At 35.3% G+C, this 26,696-nt stretch overlaps 1 protein-coding gene across 1 annotated transcript in view; it reads left to right on the forward strand.

Moving 5' to 3' along the window:
* Positions 1-26,696, forward strand: part of DOK6 (docking protein 6) — a gene marked incomplete at its 3' end in the record, with an annotated part of 407,521 nt that overhangs the window by 162,154 nt on the left and 218,671 nt on the right. The window contains exon 3 of the mRNA XM_079717704.1: positions 12,387-12,501. Coding sequence (XP_079573830.1) covers positions 12,387-12,501 — 115 coding nt within the window. The remainder of the gene's footprint in view (positions 1-12,386; positions 12,502-26,696) is intronic.

A 26,696-nucleotide genomic window follows, 5' to 3' on the forward strand; every position in this document is an offset into this window, starting at 1 on the left:
GAACTGTGTCTAGTACTTGTGCATGAAGTAAAATAAATGTTGGTAATAAACTTTAAAGAAAATTCCTTTCTATACTTGATATATTGAGGGTTTTTTTCTCATAAAAGGTGTTGAACTTTATCAATTATATTATTTTTTTAATCTGCTCAGGTAACCATGTGATTTTTCTCATGCCGTCTATCAATTTTGAGAACTATGTTTAGACACTTTCTGATGTTAACCATACTTTAGGTGACTCAAAATAAATACAGATATATTCTTTGCTTTTTAAGAAACTAATATCTTACTAGAGAAACGGGGCTATATACAAATCTTTCATCATTTTCTTTCTGTCATTTTACCTTCATTCAAGACTACTGACTTTAAAACACAAATTGGGCTGTTCATCTTCAAATAGTGCTGTATAATCGTATTAGTTTCCCAGGCTGGCCTAACAAACTACCACAAATTTGGCTTAAAATCGCAGAAGTTTATTCTCTCCCAGTTCTGGGGGCCAGACGTCAGGAATCAAGGTGTCGGCTGGTCTGCATCCCTGCAGAGCCTCTAGGGGAGCATCCTCCCTTGCCTTTTCCAGCCTCTGGTAGCTCCAGGAACCCCTTCACTTGCGGCAGCATCGCTTCCGCCTCTGCCCTCACACTCACGTGACCGTGTCCACTGTGTCCTGCCTCAAAGCTCCCTCTACTCTTCTAAGGACACTGGTCATTGGCTGTGCGGCCCACACTGAATCCAGGGTGATCTCCTTTCAAGGTCCTTCACTTAATTACAGCTGCAAAGACCCTTTTCCCAAATAAGGTCCCATTCACAGGTTCTGGGGTTTAGGACTTGGACATGTCTTTTGGTGGGCTGCTATTCAACCATTACTGTAATTAAAAGATTTTAAATTGTGCATCTAGTAAGTAAAGTCCTAGAATCTGTAGAGTGTCTGTTAGTATCTGTGTAGCAAAGCTGTGCCTCTCAGAGTGAGAATGATGCTAGGGCTGACTGAGCTGTTTCATGCTTTTTTGTTCTTAAGTTAGTGAAACATTTTATTAGACACTAAATTTACACATGTTGAGAGAGAGACAGAGAGAGAGGGAGGGAGAGAAAGACATATATACATTTCCTATTTTAGTGCTTATTTTTCCTTTGTACTAATGTTCTGCATTTCTTAGCCCTGAAAATAGGTTATCTTTTTGTTTTTCATAATAGAGAACCTCAAGATATTTTGGAGTAATAAAGTAATGAGTTTTTCTGGGATTCCTCTCATCATCCCTACAATTTGGGTCTCTTTGGTAGTTGAATTCTCCTTCCTGTAATAACTTCTCGATTATCCATTTTTGCCATTATTAAATAGCATGAATTTCAGAGCAATAGCTATTTCATAAGTTGGTGGAAAGATCACTAGTGTGAGAAGCAGGAGGCATGGCCCTGACTCTGGTCATCACTCTAACTGTGGGACGGCCACCCAGACAGGGACAGCAATTTCCCATTGTTAAATGAGGAAAGCTTAGCTCTCTGTTTTGTAAGTTAGAATGTTTTTGGCTGAAAATAACAGAAACCCCAATTCAAACAACTTAAAGAAGAGCATTTTCACATATTACAGCATGTCCAGAAAAAGAAAATGGCTTCAGGGTTTGGTTCGTTCTTGATTCTGCTTAAGAATGAAAATTGAGGACCGGGGGTCGGTTGTTTTTTTTGTTCTTCTTTCCTATCTCTGCTCTGCCATCCTTAGAGTTGCCTTCATCTTCAATCTAATAGAATGATAACTGTAGCATCTCTGAATTATGACATCCAGACAGGACAACATCCACTGGAGAAGGGGGCTAGACCTCCAGATAAGACAACATTTGTCAGAAGCCACCAGAAGACTTCTGTTCACAAGTCATTGGTTATATTTAGGTCATGTTCTCTTTCTTAAACTAATCACGAGCAAGGAGACTGTGACCCTAGGAGTAACAAGTTCTACCATGATACTAGGGGTGAGAGGTGCCTACCAGGGCACTTGGGCTGCATGATGTAGGGGTGCATAACTGAAAAACATCAGATTCTGTTATGAATGAAGGAACTGGAACTGGATGCTGATTAGACAGCCAATGGTGACTACTATAGTTAATTTTAATTCTAATGTAATTTTATCCATAGTTATTTTTTCTAGAAGATGCATTTCATAATGTAGTTTAATATTTGAGAGACCTTAAGTCTTTCAAAGATTTAAAAGACTGAACTTGTAATTATTGATTATGAGCATGTTGGGATTGTCAAATAGTAAGCATGGGAGGTCTGTATCAGAGTACATGATATCATCACAAGGAGCTTAAAAATTGAGTTATAGGGCTTCCCTGGTGGCGCAGTGGTTGAGAGTCCGCCTGCCGATGCAGGGGAAACGGGTTCGTGCCCCGGTCTGGGAAGATCCCACATGCCGCGGAGCGGCTGGGCCCGTGAGCCATGGCCGCTGGGCCTGTGCGTCCGGAGCCTGTGCTCCGCAACGGGAGAGGCCACAACAGTGAGAGGCCCACATACCACAAAAAAAAAAAAAAAAAAAAAAAAAAAAATTGAGTTATATTGAGTCTTTCAATGGTACACATTCATATTATTCAGCAACAGCAGACAAATGTAAGGAAGCAGCTATTGGAAAATTGATATAAATTATATTGAAAGGAAGCAATTATAAAATTTCTATGCAAATATTATGACTAGAATATTGAAGTATACAATGTATAGGATAACACCAATATTTAAATTAGCATTATGAAAACTTAGGACTCAAGCTTTCAAAAGAGATTGATATGTATTAATTGTAATAATTTAAAAACTTAAGTAAAACTTCCACCTTTTTTTCTTATTGGAAAATCAATATTCTCTATCCTAATAAAGTGGATTTTATTAAACTAGCTCCTAAAAATGTCTCTTCTCAAAAATCAAAACTCTGACTTAATTAGAACAACCATAGAGGATTAGTAAAATGTCAGGATTGAGAAGAATTATTAGTAAGATTAATAAGAAAGAGGAGTGCAATTTATTTTCAAATTCATTTAAATATACTTGAAAAAATCTGAAAGTTAATGTCTTTTATTTTTCAAAATAAGATTAGGTTTAAAGAAAGAAACTGAGTGCCTAAATAGGCAGCGTCTTATCTCAATTGTCATGACAGTAAACTGATAAGACACTTTAAAACAAAAAATAATTTCAGTAAATATGCTTTTTTCAACTTTTTATCTGTATACTAAATAGTGAAAATTAATTTTATACTTGTGAGTAAGATCTGCATTGAATGCTAATATTTAGTTTAATTTGCACAGTTATGCTAAGGGGAAAGGTATATAACATAAAAAGTATGATGATTTTTAAATTGTGCAATAAACCTTAATTTGTTTATTCTAACTGTTGCTAGTATGCAAATAAAATCCCTCTGAAAAACTTGGGCTTAATTGGAAAAAATATCACTATGTCCTTCAGCCCATATCAGATTCTTCCTGAAAGTTCTAAGTAATGGTAGAACAAGTAAAATCTAGTTAACCATTTTGATATACAAGTGAAGCAGCTTCTCTGATGTTTGTTCTTTTTTATATTAATTTTTATTGGAGTATAGCTGCTATACAGTGTTGTGTTAGCTTCTACTATACAGCAAGGAGAATCAGCTTACGTATACATATAACCACTCTTTTTTTGGGTTTCCTTCCCATTTAGCTTACCACAGAGCACTGAGTAGAGTTCCCTGTGCTATACAGTAGGTTCTCGTTAGTTATCTATTTTATACATAGTAGTGTATATGTGTCAATCCCATTCTCCCAATTCATCCCACCCCCACTTCCCCCTTGGTAGCCATGTTTGTTCTCTATGTCTGTGTCTCTATTTCTGCTTTGCAAATAAGATTATGTATACCATTTTTCTAGATTACACATATATATGCGTTAATATACAATCTTTGTTTTTCTCTTTCTGACTTACTTCATAAGTTATACATAGAAGTATGCCCTCCCTTTCAGAACATATAGCCCAACGCAGCTGTATGCTACCCTCTTCTTTATCTTTAGTTTTTTCTTCTCTCATCAAATATGAAAGAAACAATCACTTAACAGATGCCTACTGGTCTTCACTGTGAAAAGCATATAGTCAAAATGCAAAAAAAAAAAAATCCTATGTTGAAGTCCAGTTATGTAAAGAATTAATAAATAAATGACATGAATTAGTAAAGGAACAACTCAATAATTTACTTACTGAGTCCGGTGAAAGAACACAACCAGGTTTCATAATGAGTCAAGGAGCCATCCAAATTCAGATCAAGCTGTCAAGGTCTTGAGAAACATCCCACCCCTCCATCACCAACAGGGATAAGTTATTAACCATGCATGAGTCATTCAGGAGAGACTAAGGGAGGCTTGCCATTGGTCTTGATGAATGATTGTGAGCTTGACAGGAAGATGAAGGAACCGGGAACCCCAAGAAGATTATTCTGTGAAAGACTACATAACCTTTCAATAGCATGTTTCTATTCAGGAAAATTGAAAGATTTTGTATATGGCTGGAACCTAACTTGTGTTCAAAGTTGGTGTAGAGAAACATGAGATTAGATGTACAGGTAGGAACTGAGTCATTAAAGTTGTCAAGTCCTTGCTAAGGAGTGAGAACTTAATTTTGAGGTGTTATTAAATGGATTTAAGGCCGTGAGGGGCAGCATCAAATGTTTGGATTAACGATATTAGTCTACGATCAGTGTGAACAAGATAATGGAAGACGAAGAGTATGACGGCTGACGGAAAAATAATGGAAATATTTAAGATGAGAAAGAGTGAGAGTCTGGATGAGTAGTGAAGTTGTGGAAGGGAAGGAGTAAGAGTGCTCATGAAGTAGACGTTGACAGAGTTTTATGACAGAGCAGGTGTTGTGGGCCTGGGACAAAGCTGTATTTGGAGCAGTGGATCTCAGAGTGGCCCATGAAGACAAGACTCTTTCCATCATAGTACTAACATATTACTTGTCATTCTCACTTTGTTTTGGTGCAAAGGAAATAATAGGTAAAACTGCAGCACAAATCAAGGCAATGGCTCCAAACAATTGTATTATTTTTTAAAAGATAAAATTTGTATATATTGAAGGTGTACAACATGCTGCTTTGGTATACATATACATAGTAAAATGATGACTAGAGTCAAGCTAATTCACATATCCATCTCCTCACATAGTTAACCTTGTGTGTGTGTGTGTGTGTGTTGTGAGACCACCTGAAATCTGGTCACAATACAATACATAATACAATATAGTATTATTAACTATAGTCATCATGCTGTACATTAGATCTCTAGACTTAACACCCTACATACCTGCAACTAGGTATCCTTTCACCAATATTTCCCCACTTTCCACACCATTAAGTACTATTCTGCTCTGCTTCCATGTATTCAACTTTTTTAGATTCCACAAGTGAGATCATACAGTGTTTTACTTTCTCTGTCTGGCTTATTTCACTTAGCATAGTGTCCTCCAAGTTCATGTGTGATGTCACAAATGGCCAGATCTTCTTTTAACACTGAATAATATTCATATTTTATATGTTATATGTATATCACAATTTATTCATTGACAGACACTTGGATTGTTTCCATATCTTGGCTATTGTGGATAATGCAGCAATGAACAGGGGATCGCAGATATCTCTTTGATGTACTGGTTTCATTTCCTTTGGGTATATGCCCAGAAGAGGGATTGATGGATCATGTGGTAGTTCTATTTTTAATTTTTGAGGAACATCCACACTGTTTTCCATAGTGGCTGTACCAGTTTAGATTTCCACTACCAGTGTACCACGGCTCCCTTTGCTCTGCATCCTCTCCAACACTTATCTTTTAACTTTTTGATAACAGCCCTCCTAACAGGTATGAGGTGATATCTCCTTATGGTTTTGATTTGCATTTCCCTAATGATTAGTGATGTTGGACACCTTTTTCATGTTAGTTGGCCATTTGTGTGTCTTCTTTGGAAAAACATCTATTAGGTCCTTTGCCCATGTTTTAATTAGGTTATTTGGTTTTGTTTTGTTTTTAGCTATTGAGTATTGTACATGTATTCCTTATATGTTTGGGATATTAATCTTTTTTTTTTAAAGATGTTGGGAGTAGGAGTTTATTAATTAATTAATTTATTTTTGCTGTGTTGGGTCTTCATTTCTGTGTGAAGGCTTTCTCTAGTTCTGGCCAGTGGGGACCACTCTTCATCGCTTTGCGTGGGCCTCTCACTATCGCAGCCTCTCTTGTTGCGGAGCACAGGCTCCAGACACACAGGCTCAGTAGTTGTGGCTAACGGGCTTAGTTGCTCCGTGGCATGTGGGATCTTCCCACACCAGGGTTCGAACCCGTGTCCCCTGCATTGGCAGGTGGATTCTCAACCACTGCGCCACCAGGGAAGCCCTGGTATATTAATCTTTTATCAAATATATGGTTTATGAATATTTTCTCCCAATCTGTAGGTTGCCTTTTCATTTCATTGATTGCTTCCTTTGCTGTGCAGAAACTTTTTAAAAAAACAGAAGTAGATGAATTACTTCCAAACGCTTGCCTTTTATGAGGCCAGCATCACCTTGATACCAAAGGCAAGCAAAGACAAAGAAACCATAAGAAAAGAAAGGTCAATATCTCTGATGAACATAGATGCAAAAATCCACAATAAAATACTAGCAAACTGAATTCAACAGCACATCAAAAAGATTATACATAACGACAAAGTGGGATTTATCCCTGGGATGCAAAGTTGGTTTAACATATGCACATCAATCAATGCAATACTCGACATTAAAAAATGAAAGATAAAAAACACATGATCATCTCAATGGCTGCAGAAAAAGTATTTGACAAAGTCAAAAATCCATTCATAATTTTAAAAAAAAAGCTCTCAACAAAATAGGTCAGAAGGAAATTTCCTCAACAAAATAAAGCCCATTTATGAAAGGCCCACAGCTAACATCATAATCAATGGAGGAAAACTGAAAGCTTTTACTCTAAGATCTGTTAAAGACAAGGATGCCAACTCTCACCACTTCTATTCAAAATAGTACTGGAAGTAATAGAGCAATAAGATAAGAAAGAGAAATAAAAGGCATCAAAATCAGAAAGGAAGAAGTAAAATTATTGCTTTTTGCAGATGACATGATCCTATATGTGGAAAACCTAAAGACTCCATAAAAAATGTTAGAACTAATAAATGAATTCAGTAAAGCTGTAGGATAAAAAGTCAACATACAAAAATCAGTTGCATTTTTATACCAGTGATGATATCTCCAAAAAGGAAATCAAGAAAACAATCCCATTCACAATAGTATCAAAAAAATGAAATACTTAAGAATAAATTTAACTGAGGTAAAAGACCTGTACACTGAAAACTATTACTCACCGATGAAAAAAAAAATGAAGCAGGTATAAATAGAGATATCCTGTGTTCATAGACTGGAAGAATTAATATTGTTAAAATATCAATACTTCCCAAAGCAATATACAATATTGAGTCCATCGCTATCAAAATTCCAAAGGCATTTTTCACAGAATTAGAAAAAACAATTCTAAAATTTGTATCAAACCACAAAAGTCCCTGAACAGCCAAAGCAATCTTGAGAAAGCTTTAGGCATCACACTTCCTCATTTTAAATTATATTGCAAAGCTATAGTAATCAAAACAGTATGACAATGGCATAGAAGTAGACGAAGATACCAGTGGAACAGAATAGAGAGCCCAGAAATATATATATATATATATATATATATATATATATATATATATATAATTTCATCAACTAATTTTCAACAAGAGTGCCAAGGAGAGACAATGGGAAAGGGATAGTGTCATCAATAATTGTTGCTTGGAAAACTGGATATGCACATGCAAAAGAATGAAATTGGAACCTTCTCTTATACCGTACACAAAAATCAACTCAAAATGTATCAAAGACTTAAATGTAGGACCCGAAACAATGAAATTCCTAGGAAAACACATAGGGGAAAATCTCCTTGACATTGGTTTTGACAATTATTTTTATGGATATGACACCAAAGGCTTAAGCAAAGCAGTAAAAATAAATGGGACTAAAGTCATTGTATTCTTTACCATCATATATTCACCCAAATAAGCAAATGAACAAACAAAACATATGTCAATTGTATTTTCATTTTACTTAGGAATCATCTTGATGAAACAATAAAAATAACTTTATTAAATCTAGACCTTTAAGTACATCTTTTTAATACTGTATGTGAAAAGATGGTAAGAACCCATAAAACACATCTGCTACATACTGACATGAAATGATTATCTCCAGGGGGAGCAGTTGTGTGATTGTTGAAATTACAAGCAAACAGGCAAAAATATTTTTCACAGAACACCTATTTTAATGAAAGTGTGATTGACAGAAAAAATATGGTTATTCAGACTTGGGTATTTCTCAGACATATTCTCAAAAATGAACTAAATGAGCCTGTCTTCAAAGAAAACAATTGACAGTATTTATTAACAAAGCTAAATTTTAAGTTTTCAGATGAAAATTAAAATTTGGGCATCTACTGTGTCTGCATTCTTGAGCTTAACAACTTCTCAAAACTTACAGACTTTTTTGTGGAAACCAAGGGTGATATTGATGAATTTTTTATATTGATAATGAAATATGTTGACATTTATAAGATCTTCATAACTCAGTGAACCGGTGTTTTACCCATAATCAGTCAAAGGTGAAAAGAGACCTATGGATTTTAATGCAACAGAGTGTAAAGCGTGTATGACACTATGTCAGACCCCCCATGGTAATAACCTTTAAAAGAAATATGTCAACTTTGGAGATAGAATTGAAGAATATCTACAGTTGGCTGAAAATGCTCTTAAACTATTCTTCCCTTTTGCAACTTCATGTCTGTGTGAGGACTTATTTTCTGTATATACTTAATCAAAACCATGTATCTGAATTCAGAAGCAGAAATGAGTATCAAGCTGTCTTCTCTTAAGCCAGACATTGAGTTTTGCAAAAATGTAAAAACATTAACACTCTTTGCCTATTTAAGAAATTTTTCAAAATTTTAGAATAGTATTTGTGTTATCATAAAATGGTTTATTATTAGTTTTAAACACATTAATAAATAAATTTTGAATACTTTATAAGTACTAATATTTCTTATTGTGATCATTAATAGATATAACCCACATGAACAAAATAGGGCAGGAGAGTAAGGTTTGGAAGCTGTCTATATACTTTTTTAACTTATGCTTTAAAATCCAGGTTTCTTGTAACAGTGATTGGTACAGGTGACCAATCCACAAATTGGTTGCAGAAATACAGACTTTCTTTTTCTGTGTTTGTTTGGCTATCACAGGGTTTATCACCATCATTTGTAATATTATCGCCCCAACTATGTTATGAAGTCCTTCAGAAAAAAAATTATATGTTTTTTCTTTGAACTCTCTACCTCTGACTCTTATCACTATGAATTCCTTGGGGATTGCTCCTTGAAATAAAAATTAAATAACACCAGGTAGCAAAGTCATCATTTAGGTATGTTTATATTTAGGTTTTACTTCTATCACTTATTAGACCTCAATATTTTAAATTATTGACCGTGACATTTATTGACTTAGACTTGAAAAAACAGAATTATTTTCAAGTAATTTTTCCTTTAATTATATTCTGTTGACTTCATATTTAAAGTAATTATTTTAATACTTTATTATTAAACTTTAAAATTTTGCCCTTTTATAGCAATATGAAAAATCAATATTTCAGATATATGGATTGAATTGTTAAATGATGTAATAATTTATTGATATATTTTATTGAAATACTCTAGGATTTCACAATCTTAATAAAAGTTCATAATTACTTTTATGTCACATTGTTAGGTTTTAGACTAATAAAAACATTTTTATTTTAAAACATTTAAAGACATTCTTTTAAAAATTGTCGGGCTTCCCTGGTGGCGCAGTGGTTGAGAGTCCGCCTGCCGATGCAGAGGACGCGGGTTCGTGCCCCGGTCTGGGAGGATCCCACATGCCGCGGAGAGGCTGGGCCCGTGAGCCATGGCCGCTGAGACTGCGCGTCCGGAGCCTGTGCTCCGCAACGGGGGAGGCCACGGCAGTGAGAGGCCCGCATACAGCAAAAAAAAAAAAAAAAAAAAAAAAAAATTGTCTTCATGTAAGAAAGTACAAATAGTTTTGTACTTGATGGTAAAATCATATAGTACTGAGAGTGAAAAGTGAGGACAGGAGATTCAAATATATCTTGACCTAAATTGTTATGATTTTAAATATTTTTAAAATATATTTTGAATTAAAGATATATCAAATTCCAAAGGTATACCAACTCCTTAGAAAATCTTCTAAGTATGGTTTTGGTATCTTCTGGTATGATTTTGTAACATTTTATAATCTAGTATAACACTTGAATTTCCTAACCAAGACAATCTGAGAAGAGGAATTTTATGCTCCTCATGAGTATTTTGCTTTCTGGCATCTCTTCAGTGTGTTAGGGCACACACTGAAGTGGGTAGCATCGCTCTATTGATCAACAACAAAAAGCCTTGCACTGTTGTGGAAACCAGGATAACAATGTCTGCTTGAAGAGGTTCTCTGCATTTCTAAATGTAAATTTTACAGAAGAGCGAACACTTTGTTTGAACTACATCATCTGTCAGATTGCCTAAGGCACTAAAGTTAGATCTCTAGTGCTTGCTGCATTTTGCTAGGGTATTTATTAAATTCTTCTGTTGATTTTTTGCTATGAGGTGACAAAAAAAGATGTAATCCACAGTATCTGTTCCAATATTCTTTTATATTTGTAAATAAACATATTTGGAAAGACCTTTGAGCAAGATAGTAAATGTTTTTATGATATTGTTTGGTACAACTAGATATTATATATAATGTACATAGCAGCATATCACTTTATGCTCACCTGGCATAAATTGCATCAGTTCTTAAGCAACACATAATCTTCATTGCTTTTAGTCTCTATTTAATTTTGATAAGATCATTTGTTTATTTAAAATTAATAACACTTGAAAATAATATCTCTTTTTAAAATATCTTTAACTTACTATGTTAGAAAAAAATTTGGCTTAAATATTACTTGAGTCAGTTATCAAATCATTTAAAAATTCAAGAATTTATCATTGAGAACATGCTTTAATGTACTTTAAATATAATATGCAAATCACTGTTCTAAAAAAAAAATCTCATCTTTCTCCCCAGAGTATTAGACCTCAGACATTGTAAGATATTAGTGTCTAATTATTCTTTCCTGGAAGAGAAAATGAGTATTTCCAAATAGATAGGTAGGTAGATAGATAGATAAATAGATAGATGATAGATAGATATAGTATGTGTATAATTCACAAATGAATACATACAGGTGTTTATATATATGCATATATATGAAGCAAATCATTTTTAGTTTATTTAACTTAAAATCACTTATCTTACCCATTTTAATTTTGCATGTTAATCTTAAATGAGATAATGACAAGGAGAGAGAAAAAAACAAATATGAAGAAAAGATGTATTAAAATGAATTTTCCTGCAGTGTAGAATGTAGACAGTAGACTGTAAATTCGCTGTGACAAAGAACAAAAGGGCCCCTATGGACAGCCTACACAGCAACACTGAGTGATAAGCATGTTATTTTATGAGGCTAGAAGTCTAGATCACTACAGATTTTAAAAGGAAATATGACAAAAAACATAAAGCTCTTTAACAAGTAGCCACATAGTTTTATTTTACAGATATTAGGTGTCATCAGTACAATTGTTAGCCATGAATTGGTCATTTAAACTATTTTTATACTAGTATATCCTAATCAACATCAGAGGTATCATCTTCACAAATAGAGGAGCAAATTTTTTTAAATATATAAGTATATCTGTTTATCTTTTTTCACTTAGAACACTAGTTAGTGATTGATAGTGCTTCTAGGATGGCATTGTGAATCATAAATGGAATTAAGTCATTTCCCTTCATCAAAACCCTTCATTTTCAGTTAAAATGTGTGATAAAGTGAAAGCATTGAACATTGATCAAGTCAAAACTGGTACCCTTGTTAAAGACAAGGTAAATACCCAGTTTCTGCCCACTCTAGCCATCCTCTCCCACCTATGGTTAGGGAGGACTGAGAAACACTTGTTAAGCTCACAGTCCAGGGGCACAGGCTCACTGAAGACTGAGACCTAATGACAAGACTGTGGAACACGTCCCTTCGCCCACACCTGACCTCCACATGACTAAAGGCCTATTTACAGCAGTTCCTTTTACCCAGTACATCATACCTGGCTATCAAGTAAAAATAGCCATTGGAAAGTGGCTTAAGACAGTAATAACTGATCATTTTGTGTAAGCACTGATATATAGCATGTACTGTACACTTAAGTTAAAAATATTTTTCTTTCAAGGTAACTGAACTGCACAACATCAAAAATATAACCAGGCTGCCTCGAGAGACAAAGAAACATGCAGTGGCAATTATCTTTCATGATGAAACGTCAAAGACATTTGCCTGTGAGTCAGGTAAGCAATTATAGCTTTGTCTCCAGCTTGAAGATATGGAATTGCTTCTGAGACAATAGCCCAGATGGATTAAGATCTACCACTGAATAGGATGGCTTATTGTGATGAGAATGTGCTGTGGAAGGCTTTAGTAAGAAGCTCAGTGTATCTATTTCTACAGATGTTTTGGGTGCTTGTTTATTATGTGTCAGGCTTTTGCTCCCAGGTGGTCTGAGGACTCTTCAGGTTTCCTTTCAAGCTCGGAGAATTAAATAAACAATGCCGGAGAGAAGCTGTTAGGGCAAGCGCATGCTGTGTGTTCTGGTCCTTGCTGAGTGTGCAGCTGGAGGCAGTTGGTAGCACGATAACAGTGCTGCTGTGCAGGAGTGTGGCACGGCACAGCCGCGGTCCCCAAACATTTGAAAACAGAACTTGAGTGATTGGTTGCCTTCAAGGATTCTCAGTATTACAATGAAATACCTTTCAGATTTAATTTTAGCACCCCAGTTCATAAAACACTCTGGCATTATTGAGTCACAAGGCAGGTTATTGTTGGAACTTGCAGTGTTTTTGATTTTGGAATCCCTGTGCTGTGTAATATATTAGTTGGCTTATTATAGTTTTTTAAAGATTTTGCTCAGGGAAATGGTGTATTCATTTTATAATGGATGGAAGCAAAAAGCACTAAGGGTTTGAGAGATGTGAATTTCAAATAATAGATGAGTCTTTAGGAGAAGCTTTGTTGAGTAATTTTTAAAAGGGATTAAAGTTTCTGTATTTATGGTTAAAGTTTATAGGTATATTTATTACCGGGTTATGTTATTCAAAAACATAAAGTCACTTTGCCTAAATAAATTGCTCATACCTCCTCACCTACACTTATCTTAGCTTTCCCAAATTGAATTAGAATGTATCAAAGTGTTCCTCTTTCCTTGAATGCCTTTATTCCTTTTATGTACCTTTCTTCACTAGTCATCTGACCTCATTTCATCATTAAAAATTGTCTTTTTGGCGGTTGCATGGAAGTCTGTTAACTGGTAATATAAATCCCCACGTGGTAATAGAACCCATCCCAAAGTTGCTGGTGTCATATATTAATATCCAAAAGTATCTGTGCCTTCTTGTTCATTGTCTACGACTGCACAACCTCAATTTTCTCTGAGCTCTTAAAGAACGTTGCATATTAAAACTAACAACAACCAGAGGAGGACCTTCAAGATGGCAGAGGAGTAAGATGTGGAGATCACCTTCCTGCCCACAAATACATCAAAAATATGTCAACATGTGGAACAACTCCTACAGAAGACCTACTGAATGATGGCAGAAGATCTTAGACTTCCCAAAAGCCGTGTGGCTGACAGGGTCTTGGTGCTCCGGCTGGGGGTCAGGCCTGAACCTCTGAGGTGTGAGAGCTGAGTTCAGGACATTGGACTACCAGAGACCTCCCGGCCACACGTAATATCAAATGGTGAGGGCTCTTCCAGGGATCCCCGCCTTGATGCTAAGACCCAGCTCCACTCAATGACCAGCAAGCTCCAGTGCTGGACACCCCATGCCAAACAACTAGCAAGACAGGAACACAACCCCACCCATTAGCAGAGAGACTGCCTAAAATCATAATAACTTCACAGACACCGCAAAACACAGCACTGGACGTGGTCCTGCCCACCAGAAAGACAAGATCCAGCCTCATCTACCAGAACACAGGCAGTAGTCCCCTCCACCAGGAAGCTTACACAGCCCAATGAACAAACCTTACCCACAGGAGCAGACACAAAAAACAACGGGAACTACAAACCTGCAGCCTGCGCAAAGGAGACCCCAAACACAGTAAATTAAGCAAAATGAGAAGACAGAGAAACACAAAGCAGATGAAGGAGCAAGGTAAAAACCCACCAGGCCAAACAAATGAAGAGGAAATAGGCAGTCTACCTGAAAAACAATTCAGAGTAATGATAGTAAAGATGATCCAAAATCTTGGAAATAGAATGGAGAAAATACAAGAACGTTTAACAAGGACCTAAAAGAAATAAAGAGCAAACAAAATATGATGAACAACACAATAAATGAAATTTAAAATTCTCTAGAAGGAATCAATACCAGAATAACTGAGGCAGAAGAACGAATAAGTGACCTGGAAGATAAAATAGTGGAAATAATTACCACAGAGCAGAATAAAGAAAAAAGAATGAAGAGAATTGAGGACAGTCTCAGAGACCTCTGGAACAACATTAAACACAGCAACATTCGAATTGTAGGGGTCCCAAAAGAAGAAGAGAAAAAGAAAGGGACTAAGAAACTATTTGAAGAGATTATAGTTGAAAACTTCCCTAACATGGGAAAGGAAATAGTCAATCAAGTACAGGAGGCACAGAAAGTACTATACAGGATAAACCCAAACAGAAACACGCTAAGACGCATATTAACCAAACTATCAAAAATTAAATACAAAGAAAATATATTAAAGGCAGCAAGGGAAAAGCAACAAAGAACATACAAGGGAATCCCCATAATGTTAAAAAGTGATCTTTCAGCACAAACCCTGCAAGCCAGAAGGGAGTGGCAGTACATATTTAAAGTGATGAAAGGGGAAAACCTACAAGCAAGATTACTCTACCCAGCAAGGATCTCATTCAGATTCAATGGAGAAATCAAAAGATTTACAGACAAGAAAAAGCTACGAGAATTCAGCACCACCAAACTAGCTTTACAACAAATGCTAAAGGAAATTCTCTAAGCAGGAAACAGAAGTGAAGGAAAAGACCCACAAAAGTGACCCCACATCAATTAAGAAAATGATAATAGGAACATACATATCAATAATCACCATGAATGTAAATGGATTAAATGCTCCAACCAAAAGACATAGACTGGCTGAATGGATACAAAAACAAAACGAGTATATATGCTATCTACAAGAGACCCACTTCTGACCTAGGGACACATACAGACTGAAAGTGAGGGGATGGAAAAAGATATTCCATGCAAATGGAAATCAAAAGAAAGCTGGAGTAGCAATTCTCATATCAGACAAAACAGACTTTAAAATAAAGACTCTTACAAGAGACAAAGAAGGACACTACATAATGATCAAGGGATCAATCCAAGAAGAAGATATAACAGTTGTAAATATTTGTGCACCCAACATAGCAGCACCTCAATACATAAGGCAAATGCTAACAGCCATAAAAGGGGAAATCAACAGTAACACAATCATAGTAGGGGACTTTAACACCCGAGTTTCACCAATGGAGAGATCATCCAAAATGAAAATAAATAAGGAAACACAAGCTTTAAATGACAAATTGAACAAGATGGACTTAATTGATATTTACAGGACATTCCATCCAAAAACAACAAGAATACACTTTCTTCTCAAGTGTTTATGGAACATTCTCCGGGATAGATCATATCTTGGGTCACAAATCAAGCCTTAGTAAATTTAAGAAAACTGAAATCTTATCAAGTATCTTTGCAGATCAACACTATGAGACTACATATCAGTTACAGGGAAGAAAACTGTAAAAAATACAAACACATGGAGGCTAAACAATACACTACTAAATAACCAAGAGATCACTGAAGAAATCAAAGAGGAAATAAAAAAATACCTAGAAACAAATGACAGTGAAAACACAATGCTGCAAAACCTATGGGATGCTGCAAAAAGCAGTTCTAAGAGGGAAATTTATAGCAGTACAATCCTACCTCAAGAAACAAGAAAAATCTCAAATAAATAGCCTAACCTCACACCTAAAGCAATTAGAGAAAGAAGAACAAAAAAACCCCAAAGTTAACAGAAGGAAAGAAATCATAAAAATCAGATCATAAATAAATGAAAAAAAAAATGAAGGAAACAATAGCAAAGATCAGTAAAAGTAAAAGCTGGTTCTTTGAGAAGATAAACAAAACTGATAAACCATTAGCCAGACTCATCAAGAAGAAAACGAGGAAGACTCAAATCAACAGAATTAGAAATGAAAAAGGAAAAGTAACAACTGACACTGCAGAAATACAAAGGATCATGAGAGATTACTACAAGCAACTCTATGCCAATAAAATGGACAACCTGGAAGAAATGGGCAAATTCTTAGAAAAGCACAACCTTCCAAGACTGAAGCAGAAAGAAATAGAAAATATAAACAGACCAATCACAAGCACTGAAATTGAAGCTGTGATTAAAAATCTTCCAACAACCAGAAACCCAGGAACAGATGGCTTCCCAGGAGAATTCTATCAAACATTTAGAGAAGAGCTCACACCTATCCTATCAAAGTCTTCCAAAATATAGTAGAGGGAGGAACATTCCCAAACTGTTTCTGTGAGGCCACTATCACCTTGATATTGAAACCACACAAATATGTCGCACACACACAAAAAAAACTACAGGCCAATATCACTGATGAACATAGATGCAAAAATCCTGAACAAAATATTAGCAAACAGAATCCAAGAGCACATTAAAAGGATCATATACCATGATCAAGTGGGATTTGTCCCAGGAATGCCAGGATTCTTCAATATATGCAAATCAATCAATGTGATACACCATATTAACAAATTGAAGGATAAAAAACATCTGATAATCTCAATAGATGCAGACAAAGCTTTTGACAAAATTCAACACCGATTTATGATAAAAACCCTCCAGAAAGTAGGCATAGAGGGAACTTATCTCAACATAATAAGGGCCATATATGACAAACCCACAGCCAGCATCGTTTTCAGTGGTGAAAAACTGAAACCATTTCGACTAATATCAGGAACAAGACAAGGTTTCCCACTCTCACCGTTATTATTCAACATAGTTTTGGAAGTTTTAGCCACAGCAATCAAAGAAGAAAAATAAAAGGAATCCAAATTGGTAAAGAAGTAAAACTGTCACTGTTTGCAGATTACATGGTACTATACACAGAGAATCCTAAAGATGCTACCAGAAAACTACTAGAGCTAATCAATGAATTTGGTAAAGTAGCAGGATACAAAATTAATGAACAGAAATTGCTTGCATTCCTATACACTAATGATGAAAAATCTGAAAGACAAATTAAGGAAACACTCCCATTCACCATTGCAACAAAAAGAATAAAATACCTAGGAATAAACCTACCAAATGGAACAAAAGACCTGTATGCAGAAAACTATAAGACACTGATGAAGGAAATTAAAGATGATACAAACAGATGGAGAGATATACCATGTTCTTAGATTCGAAGAATCAACATTGTGAAAATGACTATACTACCCAAAGCAATCTACACATTCAATGCAATCCGTATCAAATTACCAATGGCATTTTTCACAGAATGAGAACTAAAAATGTCACAATTTGTATGGAAACAGAAAAGACCCCGAATAGCCAAAGCAATCTTGAGAAAAAAAAACAGAGCTGGAGGAATCAGGCTCCAAGACTTCAGACTATGCTACAAAGCTACAGTAATCAAGATAGTATACTGGCACAAAAACAGAACTATAGATCAATGGAACAGGATAGAAAGCCCAGAGATAAATCCACGCACCTATGGTCACCTTATTTTTGATAAGGGAGACAAGAATATACAAGGGAGAAAAGACAGCCTCTTCAATAAGTGGTGCTGAGAAAACTGGACAGCTATATGTAAAAGAATGAAATTAGAACACTTCCTAACACCGTACCCAAAAATAAACTCAAAATGGATGAAAGACCTTAATGTAAGGCCAGACACTGTAAAACTCTTAGAGGAAAACATAGGAAGAACCGTCTATTACATAAATCACAGCAAGATCCTTTTTGATCCACGTCCTAGAGAAATGGAAATAAAAACAAAAATAAACAAATGGGACCTAATATATCTGAAAAGCTTTTGCACAGGAAAGGAAACCATATACAAGATGAAAAGACAACCCTCATAGTGGGAGGAAATATTTGTAAATGAAGCCACTGACAAGGATTAATCTCCAAAATATACAAGCAGCTCATGCAGCTCAATATCAGAAAAACAAATAACCCAATCCAAAAATGGGAAGAAGATCTAAATAGACATTTCTCCAAAGTAGATATACAGATTGGCAACCAACACATGAAGATTTGCTCAACATCACTAATCATTAGAGAAATGCAAATCAAACCTACAATTAGGTAGCACCTCACACCAGTGGGAATGGCCATCATCAAAAAATCTACAGATAATAAATGCTGGAGACGGTGTGGAGAAAATGGAACCCTCTTTCACTGTTGCTGGGAAAGTAAATTGATGCAGCCACTATGGAGAACAGTAAGAAGGTTCCTTAAAAACTAAAAGTAGAACTACCATACAACCCAGCAATCCCACTACTGAGCATGTACCCTGAGAAAACCATAATTCAAAAGGAGTCATGTATCACAATGTTCTTTACAGCACTATTTACACTAACCAGGACATGGAAGCAACGTAAGTGTCCATCGACAGATGGATAAAGAAGATGTGGCACATATATACAATGGAATATTACTCAGCCATAAAAAGAAATGAAATTGAGTTTTTTGTAGTGAGGTGGATGGACCTATAGTCTGTTATACAGAGTGAAGTAAGTCAGAAAGAGAAAAATACCATATGCTAACACATATATATGGAATCTAAAAAAACATAATGGTTCTGAAGAACCTATGGACAGGACAGGAATAAAAATGCAGTTGTGGTGAATGACCTTGAGGACATGGGGAGGGGGAACTGTAAGCTGAGACTAAGTCAGAGAGTGACATTGACATATATACACTACCATATGTAAAATAGTTGGTGGGAAGCACCTGCATAGCACAGGGAGATCAGCTCGGTGCTTTGTGACCACCTAGTGGGGTGGAATAGGGAGGGTGGGAGAGAGACGCAAGAGGGAGGGGATATGGCGATATTTGTATACATATAGCTGATTCACTGTGTTATACAGCAGAAACTAACACACCATTGTAAAGCAATTTTACCCCAATAAAGATGTTTAAAAAAAAAGAAAGGGAAAAAAAAAAAAAACCTAACAACAACCAGAAAATTGGTTTTCCAAAACAGATAAAAGAACATTTTCTCTATTGTTGGTATGTTTCAATTTTCACTGTTGTTTTACAATTTTTATTTGTACTGTTATGTTGTGGGTACATAGGCAATACCAGAGCGTCTTATTTCGGATAAGAATGATATTGAATTATGTTTCTACATAATTCTGAAATTTAGACTCACAGTTGTAACCCACAGGTCTGAAATTGGAAGCTTTGTTTTCTTTTTTGACAGTGGTGGTAGTTTCATGGTTCATGTAAGATTTTTGAGAAATGAAAGGCTCTTATTTAAAAGAAAATGGCCTTAAATTTCAATGGAAGAATATCCTGACAGTGAGACTGAGGCAAGATCTAAGTGTAAAAATGAAGAACGCTTTTTTTTGCATTTCTTGCAAAGAGTTTTCAACTAGTTTAAATTATGATTAATTTGAAAGTATTATTTATTTTTTAAACCATTTTTTTATGTGTAGATGTAACAGTCTGCTTTTAGATGGTAGTAAAAGTGTTTAAGAAGCCATGGCACATTTTTTTAAAATTGTGTTAACTTCGTGGCATGCCAGTGGGAAAAAAGGAAGTACTTAAAAACAAGGAATTTGAGTATTTTTTCTTGCAAATTATGTTTTTCAGATAGATATTAAGATATTAAGATGGAATAGTCTATATCTTTTAATAAAATGACAAAATTACATGGAAAACAGACTCAAACTGAAAAGCAGTCAAATGTGAAAACTAAAATAACAAGATTAAATCCACGATTAAAAGGAGCTCTCACATTTACTTCTAATGAAAATGAAGATTAAAATATACTCTCATAATGGCTATTGAGAATGTGAATTGTTTCAATTATTTTTTTCAAGAAAACTGACAACTGCCACTATAAACATACATACCTTTGACTCAGTGAACCTCTTTGGGAACATATCCTGTGTATTATACATTATGTGTAATGACAACAAAATTGGAAACAAGTGAATCCCTATCAGGAAAATCATTGAATAAATTATTGTATATCCTTATCAGGAAATATTGTGCAATCAATAGGAAGAATTCTAATTAACCCAATTAACTTGAAGACATTTTTAAGAAGTGTAGTTCTTCAAGCAAAACAACCAGCAGAGAAGTATGTAGTGAATAATCCCATTTTGTAAAAGAAAAATTGAAAGAGTGTGTGTTTTAACAAGCATTACCTGGGCCGAGGAGGAGATGATAACAAGGTAGATAGAAAGGAAGATGGGTAAAAAAAAAAAAAAAAAAAAAAAAAAAAGGCAAGCAAAAAGGAAAAGTAAGAAAATAAAATGAACAGAAGAAAATACCCAGTATATATAAAATACCCCATTTATATGAAGTTATGCATATGTGAATGTTCCCATGAATGTATCCAAGTTTTTAAAAAGTTAATCATCAGGGAAATGCAAATTAAACCATAATAAGGTATCACTGTGCACCTATCTGAATGGCTGAAATTTAAAAAAATAATAGTGATACCAGTAAATGCTTGAGAGGTTGCAGGGAAACTGGATCACTAATACGTTGCTGGTGGGAATGTAAAGTGGTCTAGCCACTGTGGAAAGTGTGTGGCAGCTTCTTATAAAATTAAATATGTAATTATTACACAATCCAGCAATTGCACTCTTGGACATTTACCTCAGGGGAAAAAAAAGAAAACTTATGTTCACACACACATATACACCTGTACAAAAATGTTCATAATAGCTTTATTCATAATAGTCAAAAACTAGAAAGAGCCCAGAGGTCCTTCAGCAAACTGTGGTATATTCATACTCCTCAGCAGTAAAAAGGAACAAATGTTTGATATATGCAGCAGCCTGGGTGAATCTCAAGTGAATTAGGCCCAGTGAAAAAAAAGCTTATCCCAAAAGATTATATACTTTGTAATTTCATTTATACAACATCTGTGAAATGACACATTTTACAAATGGAGGACAGTTTAGTTGCCAGAGGTTAGGGTAGGGGTTTGGGGGTGTGGAGACAGGGAGTGTATGGTCATAAAAGGGTAACACGAACTTGTATTGGATCTGAGCAGTTATCTCGATTGTGGTGGTGCACACACAGATCCACAAGGTGATAAATTGTGTGGAATTTAACACACACACACACAAATAAGTACAAGTAAAACTGAGGAAACCTGAATAAAATCTGTGGACTTCCAATGTCAGTTTCCTGGTTGTGATGTTGTACTATAATTTTGCAAAATATTAACATTGGGGTCAGAGAGAAGAAAGTGGTCAAAATATACACAGGATTTCTCTGTAGTATTTCTTATTATTACAAGTGGATCTACAATTATCTCAGTAAAACTTCCAGTAAAATACTAGCTCTATATCAGTTATCTGAAGGTCAACTCTGATGTATTTTTAAGTTAAAAGACAGATTAGAGAAAGAATTGCAGAAATAAAAAGTGGTATAGTCTAACATGCTAAAAAGAAACTGACAGCAATAACAACAAACAATAAAAATAATCCTAAATGTGTACCTATGTACCTTGTGTATGATTCATGAGTACAAAGACATGTGTGCACACGTACATACGTGTGTGTCTTGCTCCTTCCTAACGTGTAGACCCTGTATGAGCTCCCCCAGCCTACTATGCCCCGTGCACACTTCAACCAACCATCTCTCCATTTCCTTCCATCCTCAGTGTAGGATCTCATGTTTCCTGCCCCTCATCTTAGTATCTCTGCTCTATTCCCCCATAGCACTGGAACTTGGACTTCATGTGCCTTGTTCAAAACCTCTCTGCTGTGTAGGATTTTAAGCTCAATGAAGACATAACCCTGGTGTGTTTCTCCTCCTGGAATTACCAGCACCACAGTGCTAATAAAAATTTGTTGAATTAATGAATGAGTAAAGTTTATACTTAAGTTTTGTTATAATGATATGTTTATCATCTTCCTTTTTCAAAGAGATCATTGTTTTTCAAAACAAGTTTGGGAAACTAATTTCACTGCCCCATAGGAAAAATTATTTAAATTGCCAAATAACAGATTGCTCTGTGCTGTGATGGGGAGTGGGGGGTGGTGATCAGTGTGCTGTGTGTGTGTGTGCAAATCACCATGGCCCACCAGGTCTGCTGTAACAACTATGAATAAAACATTCTTGAATACAAATGAACATTTCTGCATTCTGCCATTCCTTGAAAAGGGAGCCCGTGTTCATTGCTTTTTTTATTTTATTTTTATTTTTTGGAGTATGTTCAATGCCTAGTGAATAAAGGAACTGATGGCTTAGATGTTGGAAACCCAGAGGTTGGGTAATAGATTCTGTTACCTTCATTAAGGAAAAGAGAAAAGGAAAGGAAGAGCTCAGCTATGTCTGTCTTTGTCAGTATATGAAATCTGAAAAGTTGTCTCCAAATAATTCAGGGCAAGTAATATTTAAATTCTGAACAACCTGGTTCATTTCCTAAATAATTATTTGAAACATTGAATTTATTCTGTAATATAATGAACGTATTTCTATAGTTTTTACCATTTGAAATTTGTAATGGAATATTCATGAATAAATTGCCCCACATTAAAAACAAAAACTATTTGGGCAAAACCCAAATCCCGATATATCCATAAACTTATTAAATTGCTCAAAAGTTTTGCATAAGTGTTACTTTGTACCTGAATCCCTGGATATCAGTTAATCACATTTCAGTTTATTCACATTGTATTTCCCAAATCCTATATCTTTGTGGTTTTTTTTTTTTTAGAAAATTCATGTAATGTCTGAAACATTTATATTAACATATTTCCATAGAAATACCCAAAGAAAGTTTAGTATTAGTTGTTGTTTGCTTGTTCGTTTGTTTTTTTTATACTGCAGGTTCTTATTAGTCATCAATTTTATACACATCTGTGTATACATATCAATCCCAATCGCCCAATTCAGCACACGACTATCCCCACCCCACTGCAGTTTCTCCCCCTTGGTGTCGATACGTTTGTTCTCTACATCTGTGTCTCAACTTCTGCCCTGCAAACTGGTTCATCAGTACCATTTTTCTAGGTTCCACATACATGCATTAATATACAATATTTGTTTTTCTCTTTCTGACTTACTTCACTCTGTCTGACAGTCTCTAGATCCATCCAAGTCTCAACAAATGACTCAATTTCATTCCTTTTTATGGCTGAGTAATATTCCATTGTATATATGTAGCACAACTTCTTTATCCATTCATCTGTCGATGGGCATTTAGGTTGCTTCCATGACCTGGCTATTGTAAACAGTGCTGCAATGAACATTGGGGTGCAGGTGTCTTTTTGAATTATGGTTTTCTCTGGGTATATGCCCAGTAGTGGGATTGCTGGATCATATGGTAATTCTATTTTTAGTTTTTTAAGGAACCTCCATACTGTTCTCCATAGTGGCTGTATCAATTTACATTCCCACCAACAGTGCAAGAGGGTTCCATTTTCTCCACACTCTCTCCAGCATTTGTTGTTTGTAGATTTTCTGATGATGCCCATTCTAACTGGTCTAAGCGGTGAGGTGGTACCTCATTGCAGTTTTGATTTGCATTTCTCTAATAATTAGTGGTGTTGAGCAGCTTTTCATGTGCTTCTTGGCCATCTTGGCCATGTCTTCTTTGGAGAAATGTCTATTTAGGTCTTCTGCCTATTTTTGCATTGGGTTGTTTGTTTTTTTAATATTGAGCTGCGTGAGCTGTTTATATATTTTGGAGATTAATCCTTTGTACGTTGATTCATTTCCTATGGGAGAAACTATTTTCTCCCATTCTGAGGGTTGGCTTTTCATCTTGTTTATGGTTTCCTTTGCTGTGCAAAAGCTATGAAGTTTCAATAGGTCCCATTTGTTTATTTTTGTTTTTATTTCCATTACTCTAGGAGGTGGATCAAAAAAGATCTCACTGTGATTTATGTCAAAGAGTGATCTTCCCATGTTTTCCTCTAAGAGTTTTATAGTGTCCGGTCTTACATTTAGGTCTCTAATCCATTTTGAGTTTATTTTTGTGTATGGTGTTAGGGAGTGTTCTAATTTCATTCTTTTACATGTAGCTGCCCAGTTTTCCCAGCACCGCTTCTTGAAGAGACTGTCTTTTCTCCATTGTATATCCTTGCCTCCTTTGTCATAGATTAGTTGACCATAGGTGCATGGGTTTATCTCTGGGCTTTCTATCTTGTTCCATTGATCTATGTTTCTGTTCTTGTACCAGTACCATATTGTCTTGATTACTGTAGCTTTGTAATATAGTCTAAAGTCAGGGAGTCTGATTCCTCCAGCTGTTTTTTTCCCTCAAGACTGCTTTGGCTATTCGGGGTCTTTTGTGTCTCTATACAAATTTTGAGGTGATTTGTTATAGTTCTGTAAAAAATGCCATTGCTAATTTGATAGGAATTGCATTGAATCTATAGATTGCTTTGGGTAATATAGTCATTTTCACAATATTGATTCTTCCAATCCAAGAACATGGTATATCTCTCCATCTGTTGGCATTATCTTTAATTTCTTTCATCAGTGTCTTACAGTTTTCTGCATACAGGTCTTTTGTTTTCCTAGGTAGGTTTATTCCTAGGTATTTTATTCTTTTTGTTGCAATGGTAAATGGTAGTGTTTCCATAATTTCTCTTTCAGATTTTTCATCATTAGTATATAGGAATACAAGAGATTTCTGTGCATTAATTTTGTATCCTGCAACTTTACAAAATTCATTGATTAGCTCTAGTAGTTTTCTGGTGGCATTTTTAGGATTCTCTATTTATAGTATCATGTAATCTGCAAACAGTGACAGTTTTACTTCTTCTTTTCCAATTTGTATTCCTTTTACTTCTTTTTCTCTTCTGATTGCCATGGCTAGGACTTACATAAGTATGTTGAATAATAGTGGTGTGAGTGGACATCCTTGTCTCATTCCTGATCTTAGACGAAATGCTTTCAATTTTTCACCATTGAGAATGATGTTCGCTGTGGGTTTGTCAAATATGGCCTTTATTATGTTGAGGTAGGTTCCCTCTGTGCCCACTTTCTGGAGAGTTTTTATCATAAATGGGTGTTGACTTTTTTCAAAAGCTTTTTCTGCACTATTGAGATGATCATATGGTTTTTATTCTTCAGTTTGTTAATATGGTTTATCACATTGATTGATTTGCGTGTATTGAAGAATCCCTGCATCCCTGGGATAAATCCCACTTGATCCTGTTGTGTGATCCTTATAATGTGTTGTTTGATTCTGTTTGCTAGTATTTTGTTGAGGATTTTTGCATCTATATTCTTCAGAGATATTGGTGTGTAATTTTCTTTTTTTGTAGTATCTTTGTCTGGTTTTGGTATCAGGGTGATGGTGGCCTCATAGAATGAGTTTGGGAGTGTTCCTTCCTCTGCAATTTTTTGGAAGAGTTTGAGAAGGATGGGTGTTAGCTCTTCTCTAAATGTTTGATAGAATTCGCCTGTCAAGCCATCTGGTCCTGGACTTTTGTTTGTTGGAAGATTTTTAATCACAGTTTCGATTTCATTACTTGTGATTGGTCTGTTCCTATTTTCTGTTTCTTCCTGGTTAAGTCTTGGAAGGTTATACCTTTCTAAGAATTTGTCCATTTCTTCCAGGTTATCCATTTTATTGGCATAGAGTTGCTTGTAGTAGTCTTTCAGGATGTTTTGTATTTCTGCATTGTCTGTTGTAACTTCTCCTTTTTCATTTCTAATTTTATTGATTTGAGTCCTCTCCCTCATTTTCTTGATGAGCCTCGCTAATGGTTTTTCAATTTTATCTTCTCAGATAACCAGCTTTTAGTTTTATTGATCTTTGCCATTGTTTTCTTTGTTTCTATTTCATTTATTTCTGATCTCATCTTTATGATTTCTTTCCTTCTGCTACCTTCGGGTTTTGTTTGTTCTTCTTTCTCTTGTTCCTTTAGGTGTAAGGTTAGATTGTTTACTTGAGATTTTTTCTTGTTTCTTGAGGTAGGATTGTATAGCTATAAACTTCCCTCTTAGAACTGCTTTTGCTGCATCCGATAGGTTTTGGATCATTGTGTTTTCATTGTCATTTGTCCCTAGGTATTTTTTGATTTCCTCTTTGATTTCTTCAGTGATCTCTTGGTTATTTAGTAACGTATTTTTTAGCCTCCATGTGTTTGTGTTTTTTACATTTTTTTCCCTGTAATTGATTTCTAATCTCATAGCATTGTGGTCAGAAAAGATGCTTGATTTGATTTCAATTTTCTTAAATTTACTGAGGCTTGAT

This window comes from Hyperoodon ampullatus (genome assembly GCF_949752795.1).
Source record: "Hyperoodon ampullatus genome assembly, chromosome: 13".
NCBI lineage: Eukaryota > Metazoa > Chordata > Mammalia > Artiodactyla > Ziphiidae > Hyperoodon > Hyperoodon ampullatus.